Source organism: Nyctereutes procyonoides, unplaced genomic scaffold, assembly GCF_905146905.1.
Source record: "Nyctereutes procyonoides isolate TBG_1078 unplaced genomic scaffold, NYPRO_anot_genome, whole genome shotgun sequence".
Taxonomy (NCBI): domain Eukaryota; kingdom Metazoa; phylum Chordata; class Mammalia; order Carnivora; family Canidae; genus Nyctereutes; species Nyctereutes procyonoides.
Window position 1 is genome coordinate 1,196,411 of NW_026575033.1, and position 20,373 is coordinate 1,216,783.

Consider the following 20,373-nt stretch of genomic DNA (forward strand, 5'->3'; position numbering starts at 1 on the left):
CTCTCTTTCTCTTTGAGTCAAATAAATACATAAAATCTTTAAAATAAATAAAGAGGACCTCAATAGCAAATATTGTGAGTGCTGGAGGAGGTCACATATCTAGTGCGATAAGACTACTTCAGTTTTGTCTCTTTACGACCTCCTCTTTCTGTTTGATAGTTCCCAGTTCTTCTCCTGTCTGTATCACAGCCTGATATGTCTTTGCCTTTTTGGAGTGCTCAAGGCCCTAAAGAAGTCCATTCTGTGGGGAAACCCGGAGAGCCCTGCTGACTGGATTCCTGCCTTCACTGACTCCTGCCGTGGGGTTTCTCTGTGTCCCCTCCACCATTGTGCTCCCTCATCCCTGTTCACTCTGAGGTGGAACTCAGAAAGCAGTTCCTCAAAACATACAGAACACCTGTGCTTCTGTTACCTGTCTATACTGGCACCGTGGAATGAAAATGAGAGGTAGTGGTAAATTTGGGCGATAAGTGCACATGAGGGTGGCTCATCCACTGTGAGCTAGAAATCCCTAAGTCTCATCATTAATAATCTGCTGCTTCTCGTTTTCCTTTCTTGCTGCTCTGTCTAGCCATCGTCAGAATTTAGAAGTACAGCTGCTCACCCTGTCCTAGATACAAGAGGAAAAAATCTATTCTGTTACTCTTCCAGTAATAGGGAAAAAAGTAAAAGAAGGAGCAAAAACAAAAAGCCAGAGTAACAGTGGTGATTTACTCATGTCATCTGAGTCCTCTTAAGTATTACTTTTGTCCATCCTATGACAGCATTTATCAGTTCTTCAACTTAAGAGATAAAACTTGAGATAAAATATAGCTTTTCATTAGATAGGCCTGTATCATACAACCCACATATTTTTAGGTATCTCCCTGCTCCTGGTTTTTAAATCACAACTATTCTTAATTCATGGGCATGTGGTAGCCTATAGTCATTCTATTCTCCTTGTCATGCCCATGTATCCTTCTCACATAATGCTCACTTCATGATGCTGGCGTCTCTTTTAATATGTGGTTTTTAGAAGGAATACCACTGACATTTTATTTATATATATATATATATTTATATATATATATTATATATATATAAATATATATATATTACTAAAAAGATACGTCAGAAAACTAAAATCATCTAGTATGATTTCAGAATTAGCTACAACTAATAGATATTTGACCATAAAAATGGAATTATTGCAAGACAGTTAATGTCCTCCTGCTATATTGTACAACTCAACTCCATGTGTTAGGGAGACCATAGCAGATTATAATTAGTTCATTAAGGAGTGTGATTTTAAATACCATTCTAGATAAAACAGTAAAGCTTTCTTAATAGTTCAAAGAAAGACCTAGTCACCAAGTTCTTTAAACAAACAGAGTTTGCCAAGGAGTTTAACTCAGGGAAAGTACATTTCTTACTAATATGGCATATTGGTTTGTTATGGACAACAGGACAGTAAACATGGTGCTTAGTGGTTAATTGTTCTGCATGGCAATCACTTCTTTTTCTGATGTCTCTGACAGGGCCGCATCAGTTGTACTGGACGCCTCATGGTACAGGCTGTCAACCAAAGAGGCCGCAGTCCCCGCTCTCCCTCAGGCCACCCTCATGTCAGAAGGTATGGCAGATGTTCCTTCCCATAGGTGTTAACTACTATTTTATTTTAGTCATTACTATAAATTCAACGATATTCGAATCATGGTATGACCAAGAAGAGCAGACAGTGTCAGAAGACAGAAGAACATGAATATGGTCTTAAAGTGTATACATTGACTAGCCCCTCGATGATTATGCTCCTTTGCAATTCAAAAAAGGGAAAGTTAGTTGCTAATGTGGCTAACTAAGCCCAGTTAAATATACCACCACTAATTTGTTAAGTAGGGCCCAGTCAGTATATAAAGAAACAAGACTAGACACCTTTAAATGGCAGGCACATTAACATGAAAATACTAGTAAATGGTACACAGCCATTCAAAACCAAACTTCTAGACCAGCAGCGGTCTAGACTGGCCATGACAAATTATTGCCACTAGATTTCTTTCTTTCTTTTTTTTTTTTTTTCTTTTCTTTTCTTTTCTCTTTTCTTTTCTTTCTTTTTTGCCACTAGATTTCTTAAAATTAGCTGGTTTGTGAATGTTCACTTTTCAGTCATTTCATTCAAAACAGTTTATTTTTTATGACAATTTTGTAGGTAAAATGTGCCCTATTTTAAAAGTTCAACAAGTACTTGTTAAGAGTAAAATGTGCTTCCTATTCCTAGTCATCCTGAGCTTATGCAAGGATACTGCCGGAACTACAGTAGGCAGGGAGGAGAAAAGGAGATCACTTCCTAGTAACATATTTGCACTCTAAAAAATAGGGTAGGAGATCCCTGGGTGGCTCAGTGGTTTAGCGCCTGCCTTTGGCCCAGGGTGTGATCCTGGAGTCCCGGGATCGAGTCCCACATCAGGCTCCCTGCATGGAGCCTGCTTCTCCCTCTGCCTGTGTCTCTGCCTCTCTCTCTCTCTCTCTCTCTCTGTGTCTTTCATGAATAAATAAAATCTTAAAAAAAAAAATAGGGTAAGTCACCCTGGCTGTCATGTTGGGTGCCTTTGTAGATATCTTACAGAGCGTCTCAAATAGCCCTGACTATATAGACTGTAGGCCCCACATGCAAACACTGCTGGTGAGGAAAGCACGTACATACTAAGTTAGGCTCACAGAAGGGAAGCCAGAAACACTGAGGAAGCCCCAGACAAATGGTATGTCTACACCCCATGTGACCGCATGCTCAGAAACCTTTGCTCAACAATTTGGAAGGCTGTTCTGGCACTGAAACACATGGGGGGTTAATTCTAACTTGTTTGTGGCAATATCTAGTCACAAGAACCTAGTTAGGCCTTTGCACATGGCTATAAACAGGGCGTATTTAGTAGCAGATCTCTTGCATTACTTTCTTCTGCTTTTCTTGTGTCTTCAATATTTAAGTTTTTCCATGTGTCTGTGTCTACTAGAAAAATATTCTGCTCACAAATGAGATCTGTGCTTGGAGAATAGTAAACTATATATTTTAAAAAGCTGGTAATTATTAGCCTGTTACACTGTTCTTTCCTTTGTTCTACTCTTACCTTTTCCAGTTAAATGTTTTTAAACTTGTCTTCTAATGATTAGTGACAGGATTTATGTTCAGTATCCTGTTCCTTTGTTGCATCTTCCCTTCAATTAACTTGAAATGGTGTTATTCTTAAAGGTGCCTCTAACAACCTACTCAAATCAAGAGAGATGCACCAAATTTGGAAGATATGCACAATCTTATTTTAAAGCTAAAAAATATAATTTGTTTTCCTGGTTAATATGAAAAGGAATTTTGATTAGAAAGATAGGAAATTTTTACAAAATAACAAGAGATTTTAATTTCCTATAAATTTAAAATCCCAGTGGAAAATTATACTTTCTCTTGGAAAAGATTTGGTAATAAATGAGCAACAGCTGCTGCTGCTTCTCATATAGCTTTCAAAAATATTTATTTAGGGAAAAATAGGTTAATATAGAGTACTTCATTTTTTCCCATTTCCCCTTTTATGATTTATATTAGCTTTAAGGATTAGGATAGCAGAATTATTTAAGTTCTGCAATTAGCAGACTATTAAGTTCATAATAAAGTTCCAAATGAAACAAGACTTTGCTAACTTTTCTGGTTTTAAGTGCAAACTTTCGGAATAGGAATCAGGTAAGAAAATTATATTATTACTCTATGTATTATTATAAAAATCAAGAGTCTGAAAATAATTTCTATCTTCCTCCCTCCCTCTCCCCTTTTGTTTCCTTCTTTTCCTTCCATCTTTTTGTTTATTATCTGTCCTGTCCTAAGGCCTCGTTCTAGATCAAGGGACAGTGGAGATGAGAATGAACCAATTCAGGAGCGATTCTTCAGACCTCACTTCTTGCAGGCTCCCGGAGATCTAACAGTTCAAGAAGGAAAACTGTGTAGAATGGATTGTAAGGTAAGAGTTTGGTGTTGCCTCCCTTCCCCCGCCCCGCCACTGCCATGTCTTTTAAGTTCCTTTAGGGAAATTATGTAAGGTGTGCATCTCTGAAATGTTTTCCAACCTACGAGAAAAAAAAAAAAAGAAAAAGAGAGTGCCATTTACTGGATGTTTATATACTGTTCTGTCATTCGTTTCCTTTAAATTTTTACTGAATGTGTTCTTTATTTAGAACCCTACATACCGTACTGTACACAGTCACTGGGAGGTTGTTTCCCTTTAAGTTTCACATTTTGTTGAAGCAATAAATGTGTTAAATTTGTCATATGTCCTAATAATTCATTTATCTTCCATTCTTCTTTCATACACATTTTGTAGCCATGTATCTACTCCTTTATTCCTCCCATTCCTAGGAGAAGTTAGAGTGACATACTTCTCTTACCCATTTTACAGTGGGGATTCCTTTTTTTTTTTTTATGATTTTATTTATTTATTCATGAGAGAGACAGAGGGAGAGGGAGAAGCAGGCTCCATGCAGGGAGCCTGACGTGGAACTCGATCCCAAGACTCCAGGATCAGTTGGACTGGAGGCAGACACAACCACTGAACCACCTAGGCGACCCTACAGCGGGGATTCCTAACCCAGGGCCTTCTGGGAGGCAGCTTTCCTTAGGTGTGAGTTCTGAAATTGCATACAAAATTATGTGTATGATACAGCTTTCATCAATTCCTTAAAGGAGCTCGAGGCCAGAAATGTTTAGTAACCACTGCTGTGAAATTTTTTTTGATTGCTTTGTTTTTTTGCCCCATTATTTATTGATCTTAAAGTTAAGTTCTTAAATATGGATAAGGTTTTTTGAATGTGGGCTCCCTCTGCTGGTTCTCTCTGGGATTGCAGAACACAAATATAAGATGCTCGGAGGATTAAATCTGGGTTTATAGAAATGTATTTAAAAAAAAAATACTCTTAACAAAAGTATTTTATTTTCCAACATAATTCTTTTTACAGTATAAGTTCAAAACTTGAGTTTTAGCACGTGTGTGTTTATTTTTGGTCTGTAATTAAGAGTCCATACAGACCACTTATGAAATGACATTTGAGTCACCATGTGAAATTTTATTTTAGATTATTAGATGATACCAAGGGATTATTATGTTACGTGTAAAAAGGGTCTTAAAAAATCTTTATAATTATAATCAGTATAATTTTGCCCCAAAAAAGCACTCCCCCCGCCCCAACCTGTTGGGTACGTTCCTAGATGCTGACTACCCCTGACGTGGTACTAAGTGCGAAGGGAAAATAATCCAACACCTCTAGTAACAGGTCTGCTCATCTGCCTCCTCCCATTTCCATATCAGCCAAGAGCATGCTTCTGTTCAAATTATGACCTGTTTACAATAACCTTGAATTCCTGAGATGGGGCTTGCTTTATTTACATAACCAGAAGGGCTGGAATTAAAATGGATAGAAGAATGGGCATTTTCTCTCTGCCTTAATGAGATGAAGTCTGTCCCTTGGCATGAATGCAGTGTGAATTAGGGGTGTTGAGAGTGCACAGTGCTTGGACTGATGCTCCTACTACACATGCCATGGCCTTGGTCAGGATCTAACCTAGCAAGGTGGGAACAAACCTTGCCACTTTTTTTCTCAACTTGGGAAAGGACTGGAGCCTGACCAGAAGCCTGTACTGCCTCTTCCTGCATACCACCTCTAGTGATCTCCAAACAGGTAAAGGAGAGGACACAGAGCCTGACCCTTTCAAAAGCCAAGCTGACTAGTGCTATTTGTTTCCAAAATATCTTCATCCTTTTAACCAGTCATTTCAGTTTACTTATTTTTTTCTCTCTTAAATTCTCAAGACCGGGACACCTGGGTGGCTCAGCAGTTGAGTGTCTGCCTTTGGCTCAGGGTGTGATCTCAGTCCAGGGATCGAGTCCCACATCAGGCTCCCCGTGAGGAGCCTGCTCCTCCTTCTGTCTATGTCTCTGCTTCTCGGTCTCTGCTTTTCTCAGGAATAAATAAATAAATAAATAAATAAAATCTTAAAAAAAGAAAATTCTCGAGATCTTTGTTACATGTAGGGAGGAGGCATCTTGTAGGTAGTGTAAGTGAATATCACAAAGCAGGAATGGAATTTGGCAGAGCTGGGTTTTCAAAAGAATTACTTTACAGTCCAACTGACATCTTTTTGAATGCAATTTCCCCCTAGTAAATTTGGGGTGGCGGTAAAAAAAAAAACCTTCTTTAATGGTGCTTTTTTTTCCCTTTCACAATTAAAGGCAAAACTATAAAGAGCTGACAGATGGCAGCCATCCCTACCCTTCACAGCACAATGTGATATTAGCAATTAAATGCGCTTTTATCTGATCTCTGGTCTACACAACTGTCCAGATCTCACGATTTTAGTTTCCGTTGTGATGCTAATTTGTTGAGATGGCTTTCTGGGTAATTTCATATTGCTCTTGTTACTTACTTTCAAGGATTATAAAATAATAATAGCTCTGTGTGCTGATGGATGCATTAACTATGTCTCCACAGCTATGGCAACCCTTTGATAATAAGCTTTATAGGGTATAAATGCCAGCTGAGTATGTGTTGTATTGTAGTTGGACATCTTTTTCCAAAGAGCTCAGAGCCCTGTGCTGACATCATCCCAGTAACCTTTTAACCCTGGTGAGGTAAGACAATAAAAGAAATTTAAAAACCCCATTTTACTTTTCTTTTTTAGGTTGCTCTACAAGAGATGTTTATTTATTTATTTATTTTTTATTTATTTATGATAGAGAGAGAGAGAGAGAGAGAGAGGCAGAGACACAGGCAGAGGGAGAAGCAGGCTCCATGCACCGGGAGCCTGATGTGGGATTCGATCCCGGGTCTCCAGGATCGCGCCCTGGGCCAAAGGCAGGCGCCAAACCACTGCGCCACCCAGGGATCCCTACAAGAGATGTTTAGAAGTGAGTCGATGATTTCTCAGGAAGCTATTGAAAGGTTTAAGCAAGAGTACATGAGCTGGCTCTTGTACTAATGAAGGAGAGAATTTACGGTGGTTTCTTAACTATAAATGATTTCACTTTGTTTCAGTATTAGAGAAATTTATATGCTCCTTTCTGATTCAGGTCAGTGGGTTACCAACCCCAGATCTAAGCTGGCAACTAGATGGAAAACCTATACGCCCCGACAATGCTCACAAGATGCTCGTGCGTGAGAATGGGGTGCACTCTCTGATCATAGAGCCAGTCACATCACGAGACGCCGGCATCTACACATGTATAGCCACCAACCGAGCAGGACAAAACTCATTCAGCCTGGAGCTTGTGGTTGCTGGTAAGCAAGTCTGGATTTTTTTTCTTTCAGAATAAATATCAGATTCAAAAATGTAAATTAACCCTGCATTATTAACCAATATGGAAAAGAAGTCGAAGTACTGAAAAAGTAGACTGTTTCATCAAAACAGTCCATTAGGACAGAAGGCTTATTAGCAAATCAGAAACATTAATTTTTTCAGTGTGGCCATAATTATTTCTCTTTCCTTTCTCCCATCAGCCTGGCCAAGACAGAAGAGGAGGTTAGCAGCTGTTCTGGGTTGTTCTACTTCTTGTGTGTGCTGGCCTCCAGTGTTACATAGAGAAAGAGCAGTGGTGTCATGGATTATAGAACCAAATTTGATATATAAGAATTTGCTCATGAATAAAGTTCTCTGCCCACTTTTTAAAGTAATGTGCTGTGGCCTCAAAATTCAAAAATTTTAAACATTATCATCTACCCCCAGTGTCACAGTCAAATTCAGATTTGCTTTTTAATGTATTATACTGTTAGGTAAATTTCATACAAGTACATGTTATACAAAGTCTTACCCTTACCCTTTATAATATCCTTAGGAGTTGAGCATAAGTAAGAGTCTGTTTTCTGTTCTCTTTTTAAAAAGAATGTTTATTTCTCATACCTCTTTTTGCGAAGTGCTTCATATACATTATCTCAGCTGGTCCTCACAAAAGCCCTAAAAGATAACTGGAGCAAATTTTCTTCACTTTACAGATGTGGAAGTTCGAGAGAGTAAGTGACTTTCCCAGGGTCCTGTTTGGTAAACTGAGGGCCAGATCACATGGTCTGTTCACCTCTAGTGGTCTTCCCCAAACTATGAGCCACTGAGCTCTTCCAAGAGATACAGTAGCCATGAGAATAAAGCCCAGGAGGTCCGGGCTAAAACCCTGGATAATGATTCTAATAAAAGCACCGGGAACCTTTTTCACACAAAAAATGTCCTAAATACCTGGGCTGTCATGTTGTGTGTTACATCAAGTATTCACTATTCCTGTATGACCAGGATCAATTTCTTCTAACCCTCTAAGCATCCCTCCTCCAACCTAAAACTGTTCAGCATTATTCTGTTAAATGTTGCCCTTGGATCATATCTGCTCTCAGAACTGAGACTTGAAGGTCTGAGACACAGACATCTTGGTGTGCCTCAGTCAGTACTTGCATGAGAAAGGTGGCAGGACACAGTAATTAGCATCACGTCTTTGGCATCAGATCTCAGTTCTAATCCCAGCTCTCATTTATTAGCTATGTCCTTTGGCAGACATATAATATCTCTGCAGCTTGATTACCCCATATGTGAAATAGGGACCATCAGGCCCCACAGAGTCTTTATGAGGATTACATCATTTTATAAGGATTAAATCATATGAAGCTCTGCATTACCACCAGTAACCTGCATAGCATTGCTCCAAAATGGTGGGTGTTATTCTGTTGGAAAACTGCTTTGACATTGAGGTCCATTTTATACCTTCTATGGTTTTCTCAGAACTAGTATCCAGAAAGAATATTAACAGACCTATTCTCACTTCCTCTGATACAGCCAGAGGCCAGGAAACCATGTGAAATACAATAAAAGTATAACCCTCTACATCATTCCAAATCTTCAGAGAGTCTCAGGTATTTGCAGTTTTCAGGTGCAGGTTTTCTCCTCTTCACCTGTTTCTCCCCTGTGTGGCTTGGCTATATCTGTCACTGCACAGGAGTGTATGGTAGACAAAGTCATGCATCCTCAAATTCATTATTGGTAGCTAAGAAAATAATTAAACTTTATTCTTACTCTGACATTGTTTCTACTGCACATCTGTGAAAACAATTTCCCATCAGATAGTAATAATCAGAGTGTTATTAAAGTTGTCTCTTTGTGGCTTCTTCCCTTCAGAGGTTATAAAAAGTCTTTTTATAACTTCCTTGAAGGAATACAAATTGGAATTTGTAATTTATAGGATGTACATTCCTAGTTTTAAGTAACAATTTTAAAAAGCAGCCAAATTTGGATAAAGATGTCTCCCTGTTCATTTCCCCCTTTAAGTCCTACGGTATGTCTCACTTGAACCAAGACTTAGAGATTAGTAAACATTGATGCAGACAGCAAGGAGAGATCTGAGTGGATCAAATCCTTAGAAATCCTTGTTCTCCTTAGAATCACTAGGTGGCAGTGGTTGGTAGAGGCATAATCAGTAGTGAAGCCATCCCAGATGGCTAGCAATGACTTAGGAATGCCACTCAGTCTGTCAGACAGGCATTCTGTGGAGCAGATGGCCAGTGGACTGTGTGGGCCTGTCAGACTTCAATTAATTGAGGGAAAAAAAGGAATTAATTGAGGAAAAAAATGAGTGGGACAAAGCCTAGGGACCTTTCTTGGTAAAAGAGTGATTTGGAGAAGGAACTAGCATCTAGCTGAAGTGAAAAATGGTATCATAAAAGAAAAGATCTATTTCAACAATATTTCTAAAGGCTGCTGAATTCTTCATAGCATTACCTTTGTAGATCACTGATAGATAATTCCTCTCCTGTCCCTTAGCTAAAGAAGCACACAAACCTCCCGTGTTTATTGAGAAGCTGCAAAACACAGGAGTTGCTGATGGATACCCAGTGAGGCTGGAATGCCGTGTTTCAGGAGTGCCACTGCCTCAGATATTTTGGAAGAAAGAAAATGAATCGCTCACTCACAGCACTGACCGAGTGAGGTGAGAATACACAGTGACTTAACTTAATCCACATCTGTTCAATAGGTCCTAAGGATATATAAAAAGGATATACTTTATATAGCAAATAAATCTGTGCAAGAGTCATGTTATTGATATTAAAGACAAAAGTCACTCTTTACCCTAATGTAAAATTAAGTTTTTGGAAGGAAGCTCTAATGATATGTGATGAGGCACATTCTAATTTAATCTCCTGGTGATTTTTTTAAAGTGTTAATACCTAGAAGAAAAGATGAATTTATTGGCTTCAGTGGTGATACAGAAACTATTCAGTGGGTTTTGTAAAGGGGGATCCTCAGCTAGAAATTAAGTGTGCACATTTATTCAACCTCTTGATGTCTGCTCTTCTCTACCATTAACTTTAATGGGGCTAGCAGCCTTTCTAGATTAAGTATGACCCTATTATCCGCTACTTGCACAATTCTGTTTCTAATGATCTAATTAAAAATGATGCCTCATGTCCAAAGCCACTTTTAAAAAATTTAGAACCCTAATGACTTTACCTGTTTCTCCAGCATGCACCAGGATAACCATGGCTACATCTGCCTGCTTATTCAGGGAGCCACAAAAGAAGATGCTGGGTGGTACACAGTGTCAGCCAAGAATGAAGCAGGGATTGTGTCCTGTACTGCCAGGCTGGATGTTTACAGTGAGTGCCACTCCATGTCCTCTCATTGTATTTATTCATTAAGTCATGAAAAATTAGACATCCGGACAGCAAATCACATTACTTTTATATAAGCTTATAAACAACTATAGTGTTTTATTTGCCCAAAATTTCATATTGCTCTTTCTCTTTCTATTTATAGTTTCTCAACATTAATAGTGAACTACACCAGGAGAACAAACACCCAAGTATCATTCAGGAACTTTGTATTATTAGCAAACTATGCATGTTGATTTCTCTTATGTTGGCTAGTCAGTTGTGGCTTCCTTACTCAAGCCTCCTTAGAAGTTAACAGTAGACGAAGGCAATAACCACGTTTTTCACATTTTCTTGTTACTGTGTTCTGCAAATGACTGCCTCTTAACATTTCTTTCTATATTATAATCCTACACAGTGTCTTCATGCACTCTCAATGTGTGTACCATGGATCCTGGAATGCATCCTTTCTGTGGCTTAGCGCTTTTCTCTTTTAATATACCTTCAGCAGCTCAGCAGTAGGCTTGAGTGTTTGTGTATGTATATTTGTGTACATCCGTCTTAAATTTAAAGAAACTTGTTTCTATTGAATTGCAGACTAGTCCAGTAGCATGAATGATCTATTGACATAAAGGAAACCACTAGAAACAAATTAAGAACTTATTTCAAATTTCCCCTCTTCTTGAATAGGAAATAATTTTGTGAGGTTCTTCAAGTATTGAGTGACCTCAACCTTCCCTACTGCCCACTTCTTTTCAACTGATTAACGTTGAAACATCTATCTGAATACCTACTACAATTATTATGGCATTTATACATGTTGTGCTTTGAAGATTTTTTTTTTTTAAGATTTTATTTATTTATTCATGATAGTTACACAGAGAGAGAGAGAGAGAGGCAGAGACACAGGCAGAGGGAGAAGCAGGCTCCATGCAAGGAGTCCGACATGGGACTCGATCCAGGGTCTCCAGGATCGCGCCCCGGGCCAAAGGCAGGCGCCAAACCGCTGCGCCACCCAGGGATCCCGAAGATGTTTTTTAAAGAGAGAGAGAGGTGGGAGTTAGGAAGCTGAGCAACTATTTTGAAGGATTTCTGTGCTCCAGTAAGTATTTACTGTAAAAAAAAAAAAAAAAAACTACACCTCTTCCCACTGCCCTGTATAGACAGTGCTTACATTTTAAGATTTCCACCATGCCAAAGAAACGTGCCTGGTACATATCAAAAGACATTCTGTATTTACTTGAAACATGTAAGTGCTTTCCAGTGATATCCTGGGGTTTTTTAAAAATCTTTTTATTTTTTTCCTTTTTTATTGTAGCCCAGTGGCATCAGCAGCCACAGAGCACCAAGCCAAAGAAAGTACGGCCCTCAGCCAGTCGCTATGCGGCACTTTCGGACCAGGGACTAGACATCAAGGCAGCGTTCCAACCAGAAGCCAGCCCATCCCACCTGACGCTCAGTACTCCCGGCTTGGTAGAAAGTGAGGACCTGTAATCCAACATTCTTGTTAAAGCTGAAACACTGAAACAGCCGTTGCTTGACCAACATACTCCTTTGTCACATTATGTAAAGGGTAAAAACATACCTTTGACTATAAGAGATAAACACCAAAATATTTTTCTTACTTGATATACCAAACTTAGAGTTTAAGTAAGTAATGCTAATAGAAATGTACACATTGCACAGAAAATTTACATTCATCATCCAATTTAAAACTTGTGGAATTTCTGTGATGAAAGCGATCTCAAATGCCAAAATGCTAATGGAAATCAGCTGTTCAAAGGTAACCAGAATTTGTATTCTCCAAAGTGCCTTAAACACTAGCGGTAGGTGCTACACAGCATGACAGTGTGGAATGCTTTACATGAGGCAAATGTACCACAAATAGTACTAAAATGACTCTAATTGGGCAGTGTGTTCAGATAGCTACAGTGAACCAAGTGCAATATATAGGAATGAAAAGGAGAGTAAATGACAAATCCAAGTAAATGCCTTGTTTTTGCAAATTGTTTTATATTAAATCATAAGGAAGGAGTTACTTGCCTTAAATTTTATTAATACTGAGAGTTTTCTAACAAGGTTAATACCTTAGTTCTTAACCACCTTTTTCTTTATGTGTAGTGTTTTCTTTTCATGCTACCTTAGTAGGAAGCTTACTTACAACCATATTAAAAGGCTAATTTAAATATAAATAATATAAACTGTTCCGAATAGAGCAGAACTATATTACAGTCCATTCCACAAAAGACATCCAAATCACCCAAATGACCAAGGCATATAGTATTCAGAGGAAAGAGGGGTCTGGAAGTAGCAGAAGAGTGAAGGAAAATGCTACCAGCACACCTGTATTCATTTGGACAAAAGTAGAAAGGGCCGGAGAGGCGGTGAAGGCCAGGCTTTTCCTTGGTTTTCCTCCAATTAAAGTGTAGGTGAAAAAAACACTGCCATTCAAAAGTCCAGGGATCTAGGGTCAGCTGGGAGATTGGAGCACATGTGCTGTGGAAGTTCAGTGTGTCCGAAGTCTGTGTAGTTGCTGAAGAGGTTAGGTATGTCGAGCAAGTGGAAAATGGACTGAGACTGCAAGATTGGCATCAGTGAGAAACTGCCCTAGAGGGAAAAGGAGATTTGGGAGAGACAAAAACAGGTTTGTGCCATAGTCTAGTTTTTTCCAGTGGCACTGTGATATGGTGAATGGAAAATGCTAGTTCACTTACGTGCTGCCATGCAGTCTGGCCTTAAGAAGGTGCTGGGTTCCAGGTAGTTTGTAAAGGCATCTCTGCAAAGACTGATGTTTGAATGCATATGATTCTGCAACAGCTAGACTGACATGATTCTGACCAGACTTGATGGTTTTAAGTCGGAACCAAGAAACTTTAAAATGGAGAAAAAAACCAATTTGGCCAGCTATTATAAAACATGAGGTTTTAATGGTACTTTGCTATGAAAACACTGTATTCCTTATGCAAAACATATATATCTTTCATTATTTATAATAAAAATGTTGAATTGTCTTAGCTCAGTTAATTCAGTATGTAGTATTTTTTAAGATAATTTTATATCTGTGTACCACCCCATATATTTCATATTACTGCTTCACATGTACAGCTTTCTACTTCTTTGTAAGAACACCAACCAACCAAGTTTTAAATGATTAATAGGCTTGATCACTGGGTGGCAGATGTTCTTTGCAGAATGGTGCAAGTTTCTTTGACCACACTTATATGCGTTGCTAATGTGGGATTTAAGATACTATACAGAGTCTTTCATGGACCTATCTATATTGTAGAATTATGACTTATGTCATATCTTACTTGCCAAATTTTTCTGAATGTGACTGTTTGCTAATTTGTTGGGTTGGGATTAAGTAGCATTATTTGCCACCTTTTATGTTGTATTTATAAAAAAAGTACTATCATACTACTTTTTGGATTGTTGTGCTGGTGTAATGTGGATTTAACATCAATAAATATTTAACAAATAATAGCTGAAATTTTGTGAAGCAAAATATTCCATTGTTTTAGTTTTCTATTGCTGCTGTAATAAATTAATACAAGCTTAGAAGCTTAAAATTTATTAGCTCACAGTTCTGCACGTCGGAAGGGCTGGGTTCTGTGCTCAGATTTTTTTTTTTTTTTTTTATTTATGATAGTCACACAGAGAGAGAGAGGCAGAGACACAGGCAGAGGGAGAAACAGGCTCCATGCACCGGGAGCCCGATGTGGGATTCGATCCTGGGTCTCCAGGATCGTGCCCTGGGCCAAAGGCAGGCGCCAAACCGCTGCGCCACCCAGGGATCCCTGTGCTCAGACTCTTGTAATGAACATCAGCACATCCACTGGACTACATCTCAACTGGAGCTTTTCCAAGTTCCAGTAGTTGAGATAAAATTTATTTCCTTGCAGTTGTAGGATAGAGACCTCAATGTAATCTGTCAGTAAGGAGTCACTCTCCACTCCTACAGGCCACCTCCGTTCCCTGCCATGTCATTCCCTCCATCTCCAAAACAAGCAAAGGGAATCTCCCTCAGAATGGATCCCTGTCATGCCTTGATCTTATTCAGAAGCCCAGCCCCTTCTAAGGGATCACCTGATCAGGTCAAGACCAAATGAATACCTCTCTTTCTTAAAATCACCTGATTTTTTTTACCTAATTAAAATCCCTCCAAAGCAACACCTAAATTTGTGTTTGATTGGATAACTAAGAGAAGGTGTGTGTACACCAAGAGGTGGGAATATTGGGAGCCACCTTAGAATTCTGCCTACCACATTAGTTTACTGTATATATGCTTATAAATAATGTTGGTTCTTGTGATGCCCCATAGGGACAGTATTCTGTGACCACAAACCGTATGCCCTCACTTGGCATCTATGAAATTAAATAGAGAGGGTTCTTGTTCAAGATGGTAACACAGGATCCTCAACACTCCTCCTCCCACAGACCCACCAAATCAACAACATACATAACGATTTCCTCTAAAAGAAACCCCCAAACTAGCCGACTGCTACACATCAGGCAAATGAGACAACCCACATCAAAAACAGAAGAGGCTGAGAAAAAATAAAAATAAAAAAAATAAAACAAAAAAACAAACAAAAAACAGAAGAGGCTGAAACACAATCTTGTCATAAACTCCACCCCTGGCATGGCAAGCTACCGTCAGGAAGAACTCAAAACCCCCGGCTTCAGGCTCAGGATCAAAGGATGTGAAGCCCCAAATGAGCACCCCAACTTCAAGACCTGCACCTGAGAAACAAGCCCCCAAAACATCTAGCTTCACAAGCCAATGGGGCTCAAATCCACCAGATCCACAAAGCTATAGCAACCTGACAGTTCTTAAAAGGCTCCATGGAGTCACCCACCCTAGGGACCAGTCTTTCTCTGAATTAAGCCTATTTGCTTATCTTCGAGCATCAGCCTGAAGGCACCTCTGCTGCCCTAATTTAACAAACATCTAGGGGTACTCTGAGATAATCTCCCAAGACTGAGGCTGGTGAATACGATCTCTGTGCTCACCCCCTGCCTCACTCCAGGTCACCAGTCTCCCAGAAAGAAGCTTCTGCAAATGTCTAGCACCCTGGTTTTCCCTGCTGCTGCCCAGGGGACAGCCTGGCTGTGGTGGACAGTGGAGGCATGTCCCATGGGACTTTAATGGAGCAACCATCCTTAACCATCTACTGCCCAAGGGCAGAGCAGAGGCAGAATGAACCCATGAGAGGACTGTTTGCTTTTCTTTATAGCCACAGCCTGAGGGGTAGGCTTATAATGAAACACACATCTGAGGGCCAACTCCCCATCTCCAGAGAACACCAAGGCCAGCCACTATCTTCACACACTCCTTCTACCTCACTCCAGGTTGCTGGTATCTACCCAAAAGGAGCTTGTACGTAAGTCTCGTGCCCAGGTTTTTCTAATTACTACCCAGGGGACATCTCCTGACAGCCTGGCTCGGGTGGCCAGCAGGATTTACATTAGAGTCCCATAAGACTGCAATGGAGAAATAATTCTTAACCAGCTATTTCACACCATCCCCTATCCCACCCCAAGACAACCTAGACAGCACTGCCAGTCTCTGTGAAAGAGGACAATTAGCTTGTCTTTTATAGCTGTGCCCTCGGAGTTTGTAATTATACTTCTAGGGACTGACTACAACCCCCTCCAGGGAATGGAGACCAGAAAGGCCAGCAGGCACCATCTTCAAGCTCTCCCTCTGGCCTGTCTCAGTTCATCGGTATTTCTAAGAAAGGAGCTTGTATCCACATCTAGTACCCCTGCTTTCCTGGCTTCTTGCCAGAGTGCACATCCTCCTGGGTTCATGGGCTCAACAGAATGGTAGCAAACAAAAGAAACAGCTCTTAACTGGCTATAACCTCAGGATTTAGTGCAGAGGCAGCAGATATGCCCTGCTCTCAGTCTTCCCCTGAAGAGGTATATCTGCATACTTTAAATATTGCTGTCTGATAATTTGGCTTCCCAACAGCCTGAACCTTAGTGCTGTTATCCAGCTGGCATAATGACAGGTCTCAGTACAGCCTCCACTACTTGGAGGAGCCACTAAGGATGAAATAGGCTGCTTGGACAATAACAAAGGCTTGAATTAGGGCTGAGTTGGACAATAAAATTCATCTCCTATACAAGGCCATGCCTTCAAGACTGGGATAGGTGATAAAAAATTATCCAATGCATAAAAACAGAGTGTCAAGGAAAATGAGGAAACATAGAAATACATTCTAAAGGAAAGAACAAGATAAAACATCAGAAAAAAAAAAACAACCCTTGATGTAGTGGAAATAAGTGACTTCTTACTAAGAGTTCAAAATAACATTCATAAAGATGCTCACCAAGCTCAGGAAAAGAATGAATGAGCAAAGTGTGAACTTCAACAAAGAAAAATATAAGTCAATACCAAACAGAAGTCATGGAACTGAAGAACATAGTAACTGAACTGAAAAATACAAAAGGGGCTCAACAGTAGACTAGAGGGGGAAAAAATTAGAGAAAATGATGGGGAAAAAAAGACTAGATGAAGAAAAAAGGGTCAGTGATAGAGCACAGGAACTCATTCAATCACAGCAGCAAAAAGAAAAATTAAGAGTAAAGATAACTTAAGGGACTTGTGATACAACAAGCTGATCAACATTTGCAGTATAGGGTGTCTCAGGAAAAAAGAGAAAGGCAGAAAATTAATTTCAAGGCCTGAAAGTGCTGAAAACTTCCCTAACCTGGGGAGGAAAACAGATGTCCTGATCCAAAAAGCCCACAGAGTTCCAAGAAAGATGAATTCAAAGAGACCCACACCAAAACACATTATAATTAAACTGTCAAAAGTTAAAGACAAAAAAAAAAAAAAGAAAGAAAAAGAAAGAAATCGTAAAAGCACCAAGAGGAAAAAAACCTTATTACATATAAGAGAAGTCTCATAAAATTATCAGCAGACTTTTCAGCAAAAGCTTTGCAGGCCAGAGGGACTGGCATGATATATTCAAAGTGTTGGAGGGAAAAAAGTGTGACCAAGACTACACTATCCAGCAAAGATCCCATTCAGAACTGAGGAAAGAGGAGAGTTTTCCAGACAAAAGTTAAAGGAGTTGTCACCATTAAGCCAACCGGATTTTCTTAAGGTGAAAGGAAAGGGCCCTAATTAGTAGCAGGAAAACGTATGAAAGCATGAATCTCACTGACAGAAACATATTGTAAAGGTAGTGAATTAATCACCGATAAAGCTAGAATGGAGGTCAAAAGACAAAAGGAATAAAACAACAACAATAATTCATTAAGGGACACACAAGATAAAAAGCTATAAACTGTGACATGAAAAACATAAAATGGGTGGGATAGAGTAAAAAAGTAAGCTTTAAAATGTGCAAATTTAAGTCCTTATCAACTTAAAATAGACTTACCAACAGAAGTTGATTTATGTAAGCCTAATTGTACCCACAAAGCAGAAACCAGTAGTAGACACACAAAAACTAAAGGAATCTAAACATAACACTATAGAAAATCATCAAATCACAAAGGAAAAGAGCAAAAGAAAGGAAAAAGAATTACTAAACAATCAGAACAAATTAACAAAATGATAAGTACATACCTATCAATAAATACGTTAAATGAAAAGGGACTGAAATATCCAATAAAAAGACACAGAGTGGCTGAACAGATAAAAATCAACATCTATCTGTATACCAAGGGATTCACTTTAGATGTAAGAACACACACAGACTAAAAATGAAGGGATGGAAAAAAGATATTCCTTGAAAATGGAAACTAAAGGAAAGGTGGGGTGAAGTCTGTTTTTTTTTTTCCTGTTATAAGACAGTAACAAGACAAAGAAGGTCATTATAAATAATAAAGGGGTCCACCTAACAAGGGAATATAATATCTGCAAATATTTATGCACCCAACATAGGAGCAGCTAAACATATAAAGCAAATATAAAAGGAAATATATAGCAAATATTAGCTCTAAAGGGAGAAATATATAGCAGTATAATAACAGCAAAGGACTCTAATACCCCACTCTCATCAATGGATAGATCATCTAGACAGAAAATTAATGAGGAACCGTGGCCCTAAACAATACATCAGACCAGATGGATTTAACAGACATATACAAATAGAAGATTCTATCCAAAATTAACAACACATTCTCCTCAAGCACACATGGAACATTCTCCAGAAGAGAATACAGGTTAGACAACAAAACAAACCTTAATAAAGTTAAGAAGATTAAAATTATATCAAGCATCTTTTTTGCTCACAATAGTAAGAAACTAGAAATCAATTACAAAAAGGAAACTGGAAAATTCACATATATGTGGAGATTAAACAATGTGATACTGAACAACCAATGGTCAATGAGGAAATCAAAAGAGAAATAAAAAAATACCTTGATGAATGAAAATGGGAATATATAAAAACTTATGGAATGCAGCAAAAGCAGTTTTAAGAGGGAAATTCTTAGCAATAAATGACTACATTAAGAAACAAGAATATCTCAAACAACCTAATTTATACATCAAGGAAATAAAAAAAGAAGAACAAATGTAGACCAAAGTTGGTAGAAGGAGAGAAATAACAAAGAGCAGAGCAAAAATAAATACAGACAAAAAAAAAAAGGCAATACAAAAGATCAAGGAAAGAGCTATTTAAAAAGAAAAAAGATAAAATAGATTCACCAAGAAAGCAAGAGGACTCAAATAAAATAAGGAATTAAAGAGGAGACATTAGGGATCTCTGGGTGGCGCAGCGGTTTAGCGCCTGCCTTTGGCCCAGGGCGCGATCCTGGAGACCCAGGATAGAGTCCTACATCGGGCTCCCTACGTGGAGCCAGCTTCTCCCTCTGCCTGTGTCTGTGCCTCTCTCTGTGTGTGTGTCTGTCTCATGAATAAATAAAGAAAATCTTAAAAAAAAAAAAACTCAACAGCAAAGAAACAAACAATCCAATCATGAAATGGGCAAAAGACATGAACAAATTTCACCAGAGAAGTCATAGACACGGCCAACAAGCACATGAGAAAATACTCCACATCACTTGCCATCAGGGAAATACAAATCAAAACCACAATGAGATACCACCTCACACCAGTGAGAATGGGGAAAATTAACAAGACAGGAAACAACAAATGTTGGAGAGGATGGAAAGGGGAACCCTCTTGCACTGTTGGTGGGAATGTGAACTGGTGCAGCCACTCTGGAAAACTGTGTGGAGGTTCCTCAGAGTTAAAAATAGAGCTACTCTATGACCCAGCAAGTGCACTACTGGGGATTTAGCCCAAAGATACAGATGTAGTAAAGCACTGGGACACCTGCACCCCAATGTTTATAGCAGCCATGTCCACAATAGCCAAACTGTGGAAGGAGCCTCAGTGTCCATCGAAAGATGAATGGATAAAGAAGATATGGTCTATAAATACAATATTCTTGGAATATTCTTACTCAGCCATTAGAAACGATGAATACCCACAATTTGCTTCAATGTGGATAGAACTAGAGCGTATTATGCTGAGTGAAGTAAGTCAATCAGAGAAGGACAAACATTATATGGTTTCATTCATTCCGGGAAAATAAAAAGTAGTGAAAGGAATTAAAGGGGAAAGGAGGGAAAAATGAGTGAGAAATATCAGAGAGTGACAGAAATGAGAGACTCCTAACTCTAGGAAAAACAAACAAGGGGTAATAGAAGGGGAGGCGGGCAGGGAGATGGGGTGACTGGGTGACGGGCACTGAGTGGGACACTTGATGTGATGAGCAC

The 20,373-nt window shown here is 39.0% G+C and overlaps 2 protein-coding genes across 2 annotated transcripts in view; one reads left to right on the forward strand and one right to left on the reverse strand.

Moving 5' to 3' along the window:
- LOC129504555 (palladin-like) overlaps positions 1 to 14,109 on the forward strand; it is a 417,088-nt gene extending 402,979 nt beyond the window's left edge. The window contains 6 exon segments of the mRNA XM_055317307.1: positions 1,518 to 1,612; positions 3,845 to 3,977; positions 7,077 to 7,284; positions 9,800 to 9,965; positions 10,499 to 10,632; positions 11,945 to 14,109. Of these exon segments, the coding sequence (XP_055173282.1) occupies positions 1,518 to 1,612; positions 3,845 to 3,977; positions 7,077 to 7,284; positions 9,800 to 9,965; positions 10,499 to 10,632; positions 11,945 to 12,120 (912 nt within the window). The 3' untranslated portion in view covers positions 12,121 to 14,109.
- Positions 1 to 20,373, reverse strand: part of CBR4 (carbonyl reductase 4) — a 156,851-nt gene that overhangs the window by 63,398 nt on the left and 73,080 nt on the right. The gene's annotated exons all lie outside the window — the stretch shown is intronic.